The sequence below is a fragment of the Glycine soja genome, chromosome 1 (assembly GCF_004193775.1).
Source record: "Glycine soja cultivar W05 chromosome 1, ASM419377v2, whole genome shotgun sequence".
Classification (NCBI taxonomy): Eukaryota; Viridiplantae; Streptophyta; class Magnoliopsida; order Fabales; family Fabaceae; genus Glycine; species Glycine soja.
In genome coordinates this window covers 57,218,230-57,235,139 of record NC_041002.1, presented here as the reverse complement: position 1 = coordinate 57,235,139, position 16,910 = coordinate 57,218,230, and the positions used below count along the sequence as shown (strand labels likewise).

Here is a 16,910-nt window from a genome sequence, read left to right as displayed (position 1 = left end):
ATATGAGTAATTGACTCATAGGCTGCATTATCTCTTCGTTGTAGCAAACGATACATATCATTATACTATGAGAAATCAACTCATAGGTTACATTATCTCTTTGTTATAGCAAACGACAATATAATTATACTATGAGAATTCAACTCATAGGCTACATTATCTCTTCGTTGTAGCAAACGACACATATCATTATACTATGAGAAATTAACTCATAGGTTATATTATCTCTTCGTTGTAGCAAATGGCAATATAATTATACTATGAAAATTCAACTAATAGGCTACATTATCTCTCTTCATTGTAGCAAACGACAATATCATTCATGAACTCACCATAAATAAAATTAAACAAATAGTTCAACATTCATCCTTATATATATTATCAAAATCTCAAAGTAAAATTCAAAGCTCACCAAGGATATATATATATTCTGAAGTACACTTGCTTCTCCAAAATGAACTTTAAAAATATTGCTAAGTAAATTAGCTACTCACCTAAATAATGCAATAAATGTCTTTCACTCCTGTTAGGAAGATCAACCACCGTATTTTTCACAGGATCTAAACATTTAAAATAATAGAACAAGGAATTAGACAAAATCCCCAATTTTAGCAAACCTAGGGTTTTGAGGAAATCACAATTAATTTCTAATACTTAGTTCTTAACCCTTTTCACACAACCCATAGTTATTCAGTGTTATAAAATATTCATTTAACACAATGGGTTATACATTTTTACCTTAAAGAGATCGAATAGAAAAAATCTAAGGAAATGAGTAGTGTTTCCCTATTTCTCCCGTCACCTTCGCGTGTTGGGAAATGCCCAAGGAAGCAAAAAGCTTTAAAATTTCGGAACCATGGAAGGAGATGAGTGAAAGATTGAGAGATTAAATTTTTCAGGAAAGAAGAGTTAGTGAAATGGTGCGTTTCAATTAACTTTATAAATTAGTGGCTAAAAATTATCACTATCTTTTTTTAAAAAAAAATAAACAACAAAAAAATATCATCTCTTTCAACTTCTTTCTCAAAAAGGGTAAAAAATACATAATCACACAAATTGAACAATATCAACACATAATCTCGATGAAACAACCAAAAATATTGGTCGCATACAACAACGATATTTTTTGATCGACAACAAGAGGAGAAGCAGCGGAAAGAGAAGAGGTCATTATCCATTATGATTAAGAATAATTGATGAATGAAACTATTATTGTTACTAAATGATTAAATTGAATGAATATAATAACACTAATAATAATATGAGCATAAAGATTGTTGTTTTTGGTCTGTGATTTCATATCTACTTTTTCATTTATTTGGTGATTTTTAATTTTTTAAATAAAAAAGATAGTGGTGGGTTTTAGCCACCACAATGTTAACTCAACTATTCTCAAATTTAAAACATTGACGAATACTAAATTTCTAACAAAAAATTGATTAAAACAATACATTTTAAAAATATAAATGACCAGAATGAAACTTTTAAAACATAATATACCAAACGAAACGACTGTAAAACATAATAGACAAAAAATGACATTAAACCATATTAAAATTGAAAAGTTAACAAATTACTAACATTTCTAACGGAAAATTGAAAAAATAACCAAAATGATTCATTTTGAAAACATAAAAAATTAGAATAAAACTTTTAAAACTTAACGTATCAAAACGAAATAATTGTGAAACATAATGAACCAAAAATTACATTAAGTCTTACATGAATGAAAACATATTCGTTCGCATTTCACCTCACCTCTTTGTTATTGGATTTTAAATAGGCTTAAATATATTTTTTGTTCATGCAATTTAGTATTTTTATTTTTATTTTTATCCATACAAAAAAATATTGCCTTAGTCTATGTAAATTATATTTGTTTTGCTTTTCTTCATTCTTGTTAGTCTTCATTACAAAAGTGATGACATTACAAATAGATTGATGATGTTATAATACCACGTCAGCATGAGGTGTCATGTCATCATTAATTTTAAGGATAAAAATAAAATAAAAAATATAATTTACAGGAACTAAAATAAAAAATAGACATTTACATAACGAAAAAATATTTAAGGTTTTAATATATATTAAAATAAAATAAACATTTTAAGATTAATTTATTTACATCTCAATCTCTACATCTCATCTACCTTCAAAACTTTTTTCCTTATCCTTTTTTCTCTCATATCTAAATTGATATTACAATTGTCAAGATTTGACCACATGTTACTAAATTGATAGTTTCACTTAAAAAAATCCATATTCGGAAAAGATTTCCTTTGTACTCAAACGAAGTATAACTCCAAAAAAGATTTGTTCCACGTATTTATGGATTTGTCAATGTTGTCATATCCTCATCAAGTTGTACCTATAATTAGAAAGACACAAGTTATATATATATATATATATATATATATATATATATATATATATATATATATATATATATATATATATAACACATGTTAATGTTTTATTGAAACTTACCATCAATAAGCTAGTTTAAAGTGTCATTGGTTTCCTTAAAAAAAGACAAAAGCATTTAATTACTACAACTTCTTTAGTTCATTCATATATTGAAATTCATATTAGCTTACCAATGATGATTGATTGAATGCATCATTGAACCATGTAGGTGCATCTTTAATGGACACCTCATATTACATTTGATTTTGTAAAATACTAAAATCGTTACTTTGTCTTCCTTTGGTAGGTTGGTGTTTTACCCTCCTTTTATTACCTTCATTTCTCCACATGAAAAAAAAAGGAAAAGTAAAATTATGTAATTGACTAAAGTTAATCATAAAAAATCATTATTTAATATTACCATTAAAGCACTTGAGCCACCACTTTTTTTTTTTTTTTTGTAAATTGCTGCTCCACCCAACTTTTCATATGCTTTGAACCCTTCTTGCCTTCTCTCTTTCTTGAACCCCTTTACTTGTGTTGAATCATCATAATTGTTTGCAATCTCTTTAATTTTGCTAATAAACTCATTTTTTTAATCGTTCGATTATTTTTAAACACTAGCATTTGCCTATCCAATTCATCTACAATTTTTTCAAGAAACATGAATGATTGTTAACTTCTACATGCTTCATTGGTCATCCTAATAATGCGAGGACAAATCTCTTTGTAGTATTGTGTTGAGAAAAAATCAACACTTTGTACCACATCAACATCAATAGTATGTAAAACCCCATTTCTTGCTAATTTTGCTACCTCTTTAAGATATAATGCTCGAGCATCGATTTGACATCAATATGGATAAAGACTCTCAAACGATGACAACAAAGTATGCCAAAGTTCTCAAACTCACGACAAGAGCAAGAAATGGATTTGTTCTCCAAATCAAAAGACACTCGCCACTCTCCCAAATCCATTGTCATGGAAATCACATAATCAACTAAAGATGATTGTTTATTCATGCTTTTCACACTACATGTTTCAAACAACTCATACTCATGTTGGAACTTATAAAAAATAAATGGAGTGTAAAGTTTAAACATTTGTTGCAAGATATCAGAATATGTGTTCTTTAGTCTTTAATTTTGTTGGTGTTTCATATTCACATTTTCATTCTTCATATCGCTTTGCTTCTACAAAATCTTCAAAATTCTTAAAAAACTTGATAATATCCAAGTTCACATTCATATAACTTTTTATGTGTGCATTGATACTTTCACTTGGTTGAGTGCTTTGCATTCCTAAAGTCAAAGCCTTCATCATGTAACAGTGTGCCCATTTTTCCTTCAAAGTGTACACTTTTTGCAAGCGAGTGTTTTTCTTCACACAATACTTTATAATAGTTCTTAAACCTTCTTCAAATTGTTCTTCATCTTTATAGTCATACATGCACTTATTAAAGTCACGTAGAAAATGAGAATCACCCTTCATTAAATTACCTAAGTGCTCCATGCCATTTTGATTCAAGTACCATGTACATAGGCCATGGTAAGCTCCAAGCATAACCTCAAATAGTGCTTTTGCCATTGCTTGGTCTTGATCAGTAAAAATTGTTTTAGGCATTTTTTGCTTATGTGCCTCCAAAAAAGTCTAAAAAAAACCACTTGTACAGCTCATTGTTTCACCATATAATCATGTAGCGCCAAATATCACTACTTTACGATGATGGTTAAATCCCGAGAATATTGCTAGTAGTTTATGTGAACTATTTGTGCAATATGTTGAATCAAGTGAAACCACATAACAAAATATCCATAACCAATAAGCATCATTGCATCCGCCCACAACACGTTAGTGATTTGATCTTTAACATCTGTTTGATAAGCATGGGAAAAAGTTGGATTTTCAACCAACTTGCTTTGAAAGTATTGCAATAAATACCCAACTCCTCCATGTACCAAGCTCCTCTGTCTTTTATTTCAGAGATAATTTTTTTGATCAAGGCGAGCATATCCTAAGTTAATTCTATCTCCCATTTCTTTACTCATCAAATCAAATGACTTCCTATGTTGTAGGTCAGCATCATCTGCTTGATCAATTTGTTGGCATTGAATTTTTGAAACATGTTGGGATGACAACATATGAGTTGTTTCTTTTAAATATAAAACGTGATTATGTTCTTCCACCAAAACATGTACCATCAATTTCCCATTTGTGTTCTTCAATCCCAATCTAACTTGACAATTTGTTCTAGTCTCCTTTCTTGGATTAACTGTTTTATATTATAATCTTGTTTGTTTGGCTTTCACAAACCTTCTCTGCAACAAACAAACCTACAAGAAATAATTGAGCCATCACTTTTATTCTTGTGTGCATACTTTTTTCTCACTCCAAATCCAACTTTTTTCACCATAGTCAACCCAAAACTTCTAAACATTCTCAATGCCATCAAAAACCATACCCAACTTTGGTTTCCAATCTTGCATTTTGTATTAATAGTCTTATTTTTTTAAAAAGAATAATTTATATATTATTAAAACAATAAACAAATTTATAGAAACAAAACGTATTTCAGTAAACAAGACCTAAATCAACAAACCTCATTTATACTTGTAATAATAGTACCAAGCAAATTATTAAAAAAAGTTAACTTACAGAATTTTTGCCGCTGCCACTTGTAATTTGTTGAAGGATACTTAAGGTGCTAAACAAAATTAGTGTGAGTTTGTTGCTGCCATGTGTTTCATGAAGTGATCAAAGTGTTGAGAATAGGTGAAATGAAGTGTATCTAAAAAAAGGTGAAATGAAGTGGTGAATGTGTTTTCCAAGTTTGTTGTGCAAGTGAAAGACACTAAAAAATAGGTTTTCACAATCTTTTTAATCTTAATTTCTATCAATTTTTCTACATTATCCAATGAATAAAAGCACTACACAATTTTTTAATGTGCTGATAGCACTTTATTGGTTGAATACAACTTTTTATTAACACCATTAGATATAACCAAATCCAAGGGTTGATAGTGTTGCAAGAGAGAGCTGGAGAGAAGGAATGCTGGAGAGGGTCCGCTTCTTTTTTGAAGCTAATCAGGTTAACGAATTATATACAACATGTCTTGCACAAGATAATTAATTATATACAACCAGACCCATTTTAACCTTCTATATAAATATAAATATAAATACCAATAAAAAGAGTAAAATATATTTTTGATTCCTCTAAAATTTTCAGTTAAGTTTAAGTTTCTATTTTTTTTTTGTTCATTTCGTGCTCCTTCAACTTTGAAATGTCCATTTTAATTTTAAAGGACTGAAAGTGGTACATTTCATTTTTAAAGAGACGGAAAAATGCGATATTTCAAAATTAGATGGACAATGGTAATTTTTTTTTTAGAAAGATTACAATTGAACTTTGTAATTTTAGATTAAAATACAAATTTGATTCCCCTACTTTTTCCAAATTATAATTTTGGTCGCATTTTAAAATAAATTAATTTAATTCTCTAATTTTTAAAAATTTGCAAATTTGATAAAAATCTTTAATTTTCACTTATTTTTTTTATAGTTTAATTAATTAAATGATTTTTTATGGTGTCTTAATATTATAACTTAGAACTAGGTCCAATTAGACCAAAATAAAAAAGTAGAAAAAAATAAAAAAAATTATTGATTTTTAAAAATTGGAGATTAAATGTCTATAATTTAATTTAATTAGAAGATTAAAATTACAAATTAAATCAAATAAGAGGATCAAAATTATATTTAATTTAAATTTTATAGAGATAAAACATATTTTATTCAAACAAGCATAAACAATAAAATATAAATATGTCTTAAATACGTTTATGTCTGATTTTTTTTGTCCCTAATATTTTTTTTTTCATTTTTGATAAATTATAAATATTTTTTTGTTCCTAAATTTCTTTAAATAATAAAATAAAGTGATTTAGATAAAATTTTAGACAAAAATAAAATTTTAAATTTATCATATGTGAATAACAATTTTTTTATATCAAAAACCAAAAACAAAATTGGATCATTTTACAAAAAAACTGTAAATAAATATAGGAGACTCCGAATTTACTCCGCTTCAAATCCTCTCCTCTATAGTCTACTGCACTCTGACACTATCAGATATCAATTTCAGAGGCGGAGCCTGGAGGCTGGAGCTGCTTCAAGTCTTCAACTATCTGAATTTCTGAACTCATCCATTCGTTAGCGCAGCTAGAACGAAAGTGAGATTTCTCCCTGCCAACTCACTCTCTGTCTTGGTTTTTTCTCCGATCTACATTTCTCTTGGTTTTTCTCTGAGACTATGGAGACCAGTGATTACTTTTTCTCTGGTTACCAAGTCATTATATTTGAAACCGGCTAGTCTTTTGAAACATTCAGTGTTTTCTCTTCTGTCTTTGTTTTCATTTTGCAGTTTAGTTTCGGGTTGAATGGCATTTAGCCCTTTTCAGATCTTATTTCCTTTCTTCTTCCTAGATATCCGGATGCTAAAAAGTGAAAACTTCATTCTCTGTTTTTTTTTTTTTAATATTTTCTCCGTGTTTAGCTCACAATAGGGGTCTGAACTCTTGAGCATCCTTTTGGAATTTCGTAGTTGAGTATATATTGTGGTAGTTCAATTTGCAGTAAGATACAACGATGATGTACATATTTGGGAATTGCTCCAATTTAAATCATCATTTAACCTTGGCAACCAAACATGTTTGTCTAATTTGTCTGCCCAGTTTTGAGCTGAGGTTTGAGGGTTGTAGATGAAGGCTCAATTTGTAATTATAAAGGCTAGTTAATTTGTATTTATTCCTTCTGGTGTTCGGCAATCAAGAAAACAATTTGTTGGCCACTTTGTTTATTATGGATCAGTGCATGATCTCTGCATTTCCTTATGATCTTAGATTGTTAAATACTCAATGCTTGTGCTTGATAATTACTGAATTTTTTCCTTGTCTACACTATTATTATGCTTCTTGATTAACATTATTTGTGGTAATTTATAGACTGAGTAATGGAAAGTGGAGGGAACTCCCTTCCATCAGGGTCAGATGGTGTGAAGAGAAAGGTTTCATATTTCTATGATCCAGAGGTTGGAAACTATTATTATGGGCAGGGACACCCAATGAAACCACACAGGATTCGAATGACACATGCTCTTTTAGCCCACTATGGATTGCTTCAACACATGCAGGTTCTGAAGCCTATGGCTGCTAAAGATAGGGACCTTTGCAAGTTCCATGCTGATGATTATGTGGCCTTTCTGAGAGGCATCACCCCTGAAACGCAGCAAGATCAATTGAGACAGCTGAAGAGGTTTAATGTTGGCGAAGACTGCCCTGTATTTGATGGTCTTTACTCTTTCTGCCAGACATATGCAGGAGGTTCTGTTGGTGGTGCTCTAAAGTTGAACCATGGAGTATGTGATATTGCAATAAATTGGGCTGGTGGTCTACATCATGCAAAGAAGTGTGAGGCTTCTGGGTTTTGCTATGTTAATGACATTGTGCTGGCTATTTTGGAACTTCTCAAAATACATGAGGTTTCCCAAATTTAATTCCCCTAACTATCTTATTGATGCATGGCTGTTCTCATTTTAATTTAGATTGAATTTCTTTACATGATCAACATCTGCAAAATTCCTTAACATCCGTTTGGAACCAAGAGGTTCCAAAATTGTAAGTGTATTTTAGAGGAAAGAGGGATAAGTAAGTATGTGCTAGAGAACAATGGTAATGCGGACGGGTTATAATAGCTAGTGGTTAGTGGTAGTTAGTAAGGGAAGTATACAAATACTGTTACATTCTTGAGTAGGGATTCTTTTTGGCGTCTTGGCTCACTTGGCTGTTTTTGTTGTGACTCATTCATGTACTGCATTGTGGTTTACTATTTTGCTTTATTATGGTGTTGAAATGTTGAATTATTGTATTATTTATTGGGTATTTTATTGTTATTTTATATGAAGTAGACTCTTACGAGTTTATGAGTCAAGTTTATGGAGTTTCCACGAGTTTATATAGACTTTCGAGTTTGACAACCCATCATCACTAATAGGGCCACAACATTTGGGCTTTGCCATGAAGAGGGATGGGTCATTACCAGGGGCTGGATTAATGTCTTGGCTAAGCTTCCCATGTCAGAACCGCCAGACCTGGGTGCTCAGACAATGGCTGATGTTAGTCTGGAATTAGAAATGGGAATGAAGATTGGTATTTCACCTCAATTCCAGAACCACAACAAGCATCAGACCAGGCAGGAGGTAGAACTGAGGTGGAACTATTGGGCACAACCCTATTAGAGTAGTCTTACTCCTTAAGTGACTGTAGCTCTTTTGTTTATGTTTAGTCTTTGTCTAACTCTAGTTAGTTAGTAACCACTGTAGTTAGTGTATTATAGACTCTCTATACATAGAGTGCTCTATTCTTGTAATAGTTGAGAAAATTCATTTTCTGATTAATGAGAAATAAAGTTTCCTTTCTCTCTCAAAATTCTCTCAAGCCCAAAAGTAGATCAGACTGGTTATGTAAGGGGAGGCCAAGTCCTGCAACTCTGAATGATTTTGACCCAATTGTAGGAAGTGGAGGACAATGCTAATGATAAGTGGCTACTACTTGCAACAGGCCCATTTGTGTTTGACCCAGGAGGAACTGAAGCTATTTAGAGACTACACAGATTGGTCTGGCTTGATCATCATGCTTCAACCAATGGGACCCTGGTAGGAGTTTTATGGCTGCACTAGTTCTGCACATTAGTGGGGAAACCTATTGACAGCAGTGCAGTGTTAAAAAAAACGCAGCAGATAGTGCAAGAACTCTTGTTTTCAGCAACTACAAATGGTTCATCTTGAGGACAAGGTGAAAATTTAGGGGGGAGTATTGTTAGGTGGCCCCATTAGTAGTGCTTACAACAGCTTGTCAGTTACCTATCTGTTAGTTATATTAGTGAGTTAGTTAGTTATGTGAGATGGTTTCGTTAAGGCATGTTACCTATAAATAAGAAGGTGTTGAGAGGGAGGGATATCTTGTCATTTTGCTAGAGGATTGGGGCCTTTGGGCATTGGGGAGGTGCAGACCCTCAAAATCCTGCAAGTTCAAACAGTTTTCTTTCTGAAATTATGTAGTCCTTTTATTTTTTACTGATTCCTTGCACCGTCCTTCAGAGGAAGCTACATGGGAGGATGTTCAGGTGATCCATGAGCAGTTTCCTAACTTCAACCTCGAGGACAAGGTTCAGCAAACAAGGGGAGATATTGTTATGACTTAGGAAACAAGTGGTTCCTGAATTAAAACTGCATTTTGTTAGAAAGAGGAACAAGTGAGTACATGCTAGAAAAACAATGGTTATGCGAGATGGATTATAATTGCTAGTAGATAGTGGTAGTTACTAAGGGAAACATATAAATACTGTTACTCTCGTAAATAGATATTTTGTAATAAACTGTAATAAACTCTTCCCTTGGTAGAGAAATACCATCAATTATTTCTTTGATTTCTTTCTCTTTCTTTCTCCTTTATCTCTTAATATTTCCTTTAAATCTTTGGGGACCTATCAGCATTCATGTAATTAATACTTGTTCCATGTAGTATGCTTTTTGGTTATCATTGATTAATAATTCATTTTTGAGAAATGTTATTTGTACAACAATTTGTACATTTTTTGTGTCTATCTCTCTCCTCCACAACATTTATTACATGTAATAATGATGGAGAGAGATAGACACAAAAACTAATGCTGTAGAAATTGATGTATGAATTGTTGTACATGCATCATATCTCTTAAATTAGGGGTTCCCTTTTCTGATATTCCCTTTTACATTAATATGCACTTAACCTTATATTTCTGTATTTAGAATCTTGTTTTTAACATTGACCTATTAATAGTTGATTAGTACCTCTGTTAAAAGATCTAAAATGAAACCATTTTTTGGGTTTCTCCTAATGGTTAAAGGTTTTTGGTGAATTGGTTCCTTCACTATGCTTAATAAATATTATTAGATAATTAACTAGTAGCTCTTTTTCTTTTAATGAATTGTAATTGCTAGCTATTTTCAACTCTTAAAGTAGTGTGTGTTGCAGGCTTGTGCTGTGGTGTTCTCAGAAACCTAGAGATGATTTCAAACTAACTAGGCAATTGTTTATGATGTTTTCTTTCCATATTGCTTATTTCGACAAACTGATTAATATTTTACTATTCTACTTCTTTGTCCACATTTGATGTGAATTTTTTTTTGCTGTCTTTGAGGGTGACACTTGAAGGAGCTTCCCTTCTGTTTTTGAAGGGGATTTAATGTGCATTTTTCTTTTACTTTAATGAGGCAGACGTTGGTTATTGCCTTAATATGGCTGGTTACATTATAACTTGTTTTAAGATGTGGGTTTTGAGAGACATTGCCTTCTACAATTCTATTAACGTTAAATGTTTTATATTAAATATTTTGTCTGAAGTGCTCTGTCATTGTAATCTACTTTCTCTTTATCATTGTGCAGCGTGTTCTGTATGTGGACATTGATATCCACCATGGTGATGGTGTAGAGGAGGCCTTTTACACCACCGATAGGGTCATGACTGTTTCGTTTCATAAGTTTGGGGATTACTTTCCTGGAACAGGTGATATTCGTGATATTGGATATGCTAAAGGGAAATATTATTCACTAAATGTTCCCTTGGATGATGGAATTGATGATGAGAGCTATCAGTCCTTGTTTAAGCCAATAATGGGAAAGGTTATGGAGATTTTTAGGCCCGGTGCTGTTGTATTACAATGTGGTGCTGACTCTTTATCTGGGGACAGGTTAGGTTGTTTCAATCTTTCCATAAAAGGTCATGCAGAGTGTGTCAGATATATGAGATCTTTTAATGTTCCCCTTCTATTGCTCGGGGGAGGTGGCTATACAATAAGAAATGTGGCACGTTGTTGGTGTTTCGAGGTAATGTGTTGTGTGATCATTCATGTACTTTTCCTAGTTGGATTATCTTATCATTTATTGTCTCTGTCTCCCTTCAAAGGGTGAAGAATATTGATGCCTGATAATTAAGTGCTCAGTAATAATTTGAGTGATCTCTGCAACGGACATAAATACAGGCACTAAGCCACTATAATATCAATGAAGATATAACAATAGTTCTATGCATACACTTTTTCAATAGTGTGAATAATGCCCTACGGTGCACAAACTCAAAGCAAACATATAGTTGTATAGCATTATTAAAAAAAAGCTACTGAAAACATCTAACGGAGGAAAGAATTAAAAATGGAGGCATGCCTTCTAATTTTTTTTTGGCTTTTAGCTGTCCTATTGAAATGCAATATATGGGAATCAGTATCTTCGCTATGGAGTGTTGATTTAATCTGTATACCTGATATTTGTGCCAAGTGAAAATATTCTATTTTTAAGCAGAAAGTGTTCTCTGATTATCAAATTTCTATTGATTGTTGATCAGACTAGCGTTGCTCTTGGGATTGAACTAGATGATAAGATGCCTCAACATGAATATTATGAATATTTTGGTCCTGACTATACTCTTCATGTTGCTCCAAGTAACATGGAAAACAAGAACTCCCGACAATTATTGGATGAAATAAGAGCAAAACTTCTTGATAATTTATCTAGGCTTCAACATGCACCAAGTGTCCCATTCCAGGAACGGCCACCTGATGCAGAGCTTCTAGAGGTTGGTTTTGCATCTACTGACCAATACAACTTTCCAACTCTTGTTATATCATCTCTTAATCATTTATCGAAGTAGTTGCCACCTTCCCTCATAGATATTTGTTGAAAAGTATTTGAATATCCTTGGGCATAAAAATATTATTGAGTAGCATATCATGGTGCAAACTCTGCTACCATGTTCAGGAAATAGATATATTTCTCTCAATGATGATCTTGAAGGAGAAAAAATAAAAATCATTCCACTATTTAGATTTATTTCATCCTAGTGGAGTTACTACATTTAACTTTGTCTAATATCCAAACTGTCAATGTTGCATTTGAAATGGAAAAATCTGCTGGGTTTTTTTTTTTGAGATTTTGTTAGGCAGCTTATTGGCAAAAATCCATCTTGGCAAACTGCAGTTAGAAACTTGGCCACACTATAAACATGTTTTAGAAATGCAATTATGAGGACTCACATTGAAATCTTGCTAGAGCATTGTATATTATATAACTGAAGTTAAAAAAATCCTTGTGTTCATTAACATATGTAAGATCATTCTCAAATGATTCGTTTTATTTTAATTTCATAGTTAGATTTGATTTTCTCATTTACCATCATTGAATGAGCTCAGTTCTCGATTAAAACTGAGAATTACTTGCCTCTTTTCATTAGAGAGATGAAGATCAAGATGATAGAGATGAAAGATGGGATCCCGATTCTGACAGGGAGGTTGGCGATGACAGGTATGTTTTTGTGCTTTTGCAGTGCATCTTGCATTGTCTTTTGAGGCTCTTAACAGATCTGTTTTTACAGCAATCCTGTTCGCAGAAGGGTGAAAAGTGAATGCGTTGATGCTGAGGATAAAGATACAGTATGTCCCGTGACCTGTTTTCTTTGCCCCTGTAACAGTAGAAAATATGTTTCCAATAATCATCCAAATATTATTGAAACTAAATGTACTAAGCATCAGAATAAGTAATGAGTACAATATAGTAATTCGACTGTTCAAGATTGTATTAGGAAACCATATGTCTGCTGAACTTCAAAAATTTGTATTCTTAGTACCCCTGGTACTTACATATATATACACTAATTTATCTTTGCTGATAAAAAAAAAAAGTTTAGAATTTACAGCCACGAGAAGGAGTTGTCCAACATCTGGGATTCTTAATAAAGATGCAACTTTCTAAAAGTATAGCTTTATTATTTTTGTGACACGTTTCGTTTCTAACAAATCAAAAGATATATTTGATAAAATACTCAATGTTATCAAAACGAGCTGTATCTATCCTTTTGTTTATTTATTTATTTTCCTAGTGATTGGGCTCAGGTTTACTTGTCTTGTCTCCTTATTCAAATTGCTAAAGGATGTGCTTGTACAGTGATTTGTCTAGTTTCACAATTTTAAGATGAATTAATTCTTTTTAGGTTGACAAATTAAGAACATATTTTAAATTTCAGGAAAGTTATCATAAACATCTAGATTGTGGAAGAGATTATCTTACGCCTTTCAAGGAGATTTCATGCTCCAAGGTTGAATGTTTTTGCCTTCATAAACTAAAATTTATCGTTTATAAGATCACTCTGGTGGTGTTAAAATTGTATGTTTCAGGTGTCGGGGGTGGACTCAATGGCAGTGGATGAACCATGCATCAAAGAGGAGCAGGATAATTTAAAAGAGCTTTCTGATCACAGGCCAAGATGAAGCAATAATAAGCATTACTGATCAACCTTCTCCTTGACTAGTGTCTGTCGACCTGTAAATTATAGTTTCCTCCTAAAGCAGTCTGGCATGCATTCATCTGACGTCTGTAGTGTTTCAAATTTTTGCTTTATCTGGAAACTGAAGAGATATGGTGCAAGCTTGCCTTGGCTTTTGATGTTTCATATTACTGCAAGATGAATGTAGTAGTTATTTTTTCTGTATGTTTCACTATGGTAGCAGACTTTGTCAAGGGAGCAGCTTATTGTTGGATCCGTTGAGATGAAGTATAACATTCATCTTGTGTTTCTTGCAAAAATGATTAAACAAGCTCATTCTTTCACCATAAATCTATGTCATTTGTCGATAGCAGTGCATAGTGGCACTGGGCCACTACAAGGAGACCGTTGCATCTCAGTTCAGTGGTGCGACGAGCTCCAAGGAGGGAGGAAAGAGGAAGGCAAGAACCATGCTTTCAGAGAAGTGGCGGTCCGAATCTTATCTGAACTGCGAGAATAACTGACTAAGCCATGCCATAAGGGTCATTCTCCAAACGGGACGGGGTCAAGCCTTTCGATTTTTGAGTAGGTTGGGTGACAGATCGGCCATAGGAGTACTCCGGGATATAAACCAGGGCAACCAATGTCGAGCATACGACGATGCCGCCCGTTTTCATTTCGTGGAAGTCCCCGGCAGAGGAAAGGGCTGTAGGTGATGGCGCGTTCTGCTTCTTATCTAGAGAGGGGCGCTGAAATCGTTCCTATTGGGTCGTGCGTGGCAGCTGGTATAGATGGGGCCGCTTGAACGGGGGAACGTGGGATTGTTTCAAAATTTACCGGGAGATCCGTCTGAAATTGTTTAAAACCCCAAAAATAACCTTACTGAGGGTAATTAGTGGGGGTGTTTTGGGAGTTTTAAGATTGTATCAAGTATCAACATCAAAGAACAAAAAACCCCTCGACCCTTCATTCTCCTTATTGTGCATGACAGCCTCTCCAAGCTTTTTTTCTTCCGGGATCCTCCGTATTCGATGACCCCCTTCCACTCCTGCAGGATTTTTTTTTTTTGCTCTGTTTTTCTTTTTCCGTCCTATTTCACATCTTTCACTTCTATTTTCCTTCCCCTGCCTCTGTTTTCCTCTTTCTCTTTCACCCTCTTTCAATTTTTGTATTAATAGTTCAGAATTGAGTGTATATATATATATATATATATATATATATATATATATATATATATATATATATATATATATATATATATATAAAGTGAGAGGAATGTTTTATTATGAGAGGTGACAGGATTAAATAGTAACCCTTAGATCAAAATAGAAGATCTAAATTTAATTGTTAATTAAAACTACACGTGCACCTCCTCACACGTCACCACCAACAACCATTCCATGTTTTTTGCATACTGAACATCAAGGATGAGGCCCGCCGCCACCACGCGGCGGAGAACGACTCCACGGCGAAGTATGTCCCCTTCAACACCGACTTCGACTCATTAGAAACCTACTGGATGAAATCGTGTACCGCAGCCGTTTTGGCGGACTCCCCGACGTGCAGCATGACATACGTAAGATACCCACCCACCTGTAATTTCAAACTTTTAGTGTGGTGTTTTATTTTTGCTGGGGTTTCAAAATTTAATTTGCTCATACTAAAGATAAAAAATATGATTTGAAAGGGTCGGATTCTCATCTTTTGCAACTTACTAACTTGGCCAATTAGGATACAGAAAGTTCTCATGAGTTTTCATCCCGAACACGCAGCATTAGGAGAGAGAAGGAATTTTAAATCACATGCAAAAATCTATGAGCAGAAGAGTAGTTGGCTCATGTCCTCCCGTCAGCCATATAAATGAATCAAGTTTTTCATCTGCTAAAAGTAACACACTGCCTATGGGTGATTTATGCAAGTAAATGGTACAAAAATCATCGAATAAGCTCATATTTAGCTTATTCTACCGGTTTGAAGACAACCTTTGCATTGCATCCTTTTCTTGCAAGACTCCTTCCTCTAGACTTAATAGTTGATCCACTTTGCTCTATCACTTTTGTCTTATTGGGTTTGTAACCTTCGTTCGAGCAAACACAATACTTCACTTCAAACCTTTTTTATTGTTAGTTTTTGAGCGCACATTAAATCCAACATTATGTGCATATTTTTTTTTGTAAAATTGTTCCCCTTGCTCTTACTTATCAAACAGTTGTCCAACCTTAGCCTTTAATTCTTCATCACACTTTGGTTCATAATGTAAATAAAATCATACAAAAAAGTAATATGATGTTGATAACAAAATGACAGCTCATTGATGGTTTGGCAGAGGTAATTAATTACCAAAGGTGTAGGTGACCTAGGGCTTGTCGAGTTGTACTCAGAAGTCACGTGGGTTACAGGGCTTTGCATCTCATCTCTTCCATTGTTGTCTCTTTCATTGTTGTTGTGCAATGGGTGAGGCAAGTCCTTGATGGGATAAGGTGCTACTCATCTCTAAATATAACAAATTCAGATACTATAACAATACACTTGAATTCAGATACTTTGATATTACTTATAAAAAGATTTTACGGTTACTTAATATTAACTATAATTGCTAAAAAACATAATCGATAAAAGGATCTCACAAAAAGATTGCATCTTAAACCCAGAAAGGTTACTAAATATTTCTACAGCAACGAGGAGGGGATGAGTTAGAAATTTTGCACCACATATTTGTTGTTCCACCATTTTTGAATAATAGTAAAGTAGTGCCATAGAGAAGATATTTAACTTGTCTGCTCATAGATTTTGCATGTGATTTAAAATTCCTTGTCTCTCCTAATGTTAGAGTGTACAGAATGAAAACTCATGAACTTTCATGTATTTCTATGATTAATTCTTTCTAAATTGGTCAAGTTAATAAGTTGCAGAAAATGAAAATCTGACTCTTTCAACTCATTTTTCTTATCTTTTGTATGAGCAAATTAAATTTTGAAACCCCATCTAGAATAAAAACACCACACTAGGAATTTGAAATTATAAGTCGGTGAGTATCTTATCTTACGGGTGAATCCATATCATGTTAGTAATTTAATCCTCTCACCTCTCGTAACAAAACACTCTGATCACCTGATATGCCTTCTATATATATTATAATATTATATATATAT

The 16,910-nt window shown here is 33.0% G+C and overlaps 1 protein-coding gene across 2 annotated transcripts; it reads left to right on the top strand.

Moving 5' to 3' along the window:
• Positions 1–6,488: 6,488 nt before the first annotated feature.
• Positions 6,489–14,102, top strand: LOC114368341 (histone deacetylase 19-like). Of its 2 annotated transcripts, XM_028325653.1 has the most exons (8): positions 6,489–6,638; positions 7,410–7,945; positions 10,890–11,330; positions 11,845–12,075; positions 12,730–12,800; positions 12,871–12,928; positions 13,519–13,590; positions 13,670–14,102. In XM_028325653.1, exons 2-8 carry the CDS (start codon positions 7,418–7,420, stop codon positions 13,760–13,762), a joined length of 1,494 nt encoding a protein of 497 aa, XP_028181454.1. In that variant the 5' UTR covers positions 6,489–6,638; positions 7,410–7,417; the 3' UTR covers positions 13,763–14,102. The 2 variants fall into 2 exon arrangements, with proteins under 2 accessions (XP_028181454.1, XP_028181458.1); XM_028325657.1 differs by lacking the exon at positions 13,519–13,590.
• The last annotated feature ends 2,808 nt before the right edge of the window (positions 14,103–16,910 follow it).

Excerpts from the sequence above, each read along its gene's own strand:
- LOC114368341 (XM_028325653.1), top strand. The coding sequence starts at position 7,418 with ATGGAAAGTGGAGGGAACTCCCTTCCATCAGGGTCAGATGGTGTGAAG. Across the intron at positions 12,801-12,870 it reads AGGGAGGTTGGCGATGACAG|CAATCCTGTTCGCAGAAGGG; the intron begins GTATGTTTTTGT and ends CTGTTTTTACAG. Across the intron at positions 12,929-13,518 it reads ATGCTGAGGATAAAGATACA|GAAAGTTATCATAAACATCT; the intron begins GTATGTCCCGTG and ends TTTAAATTTCAG.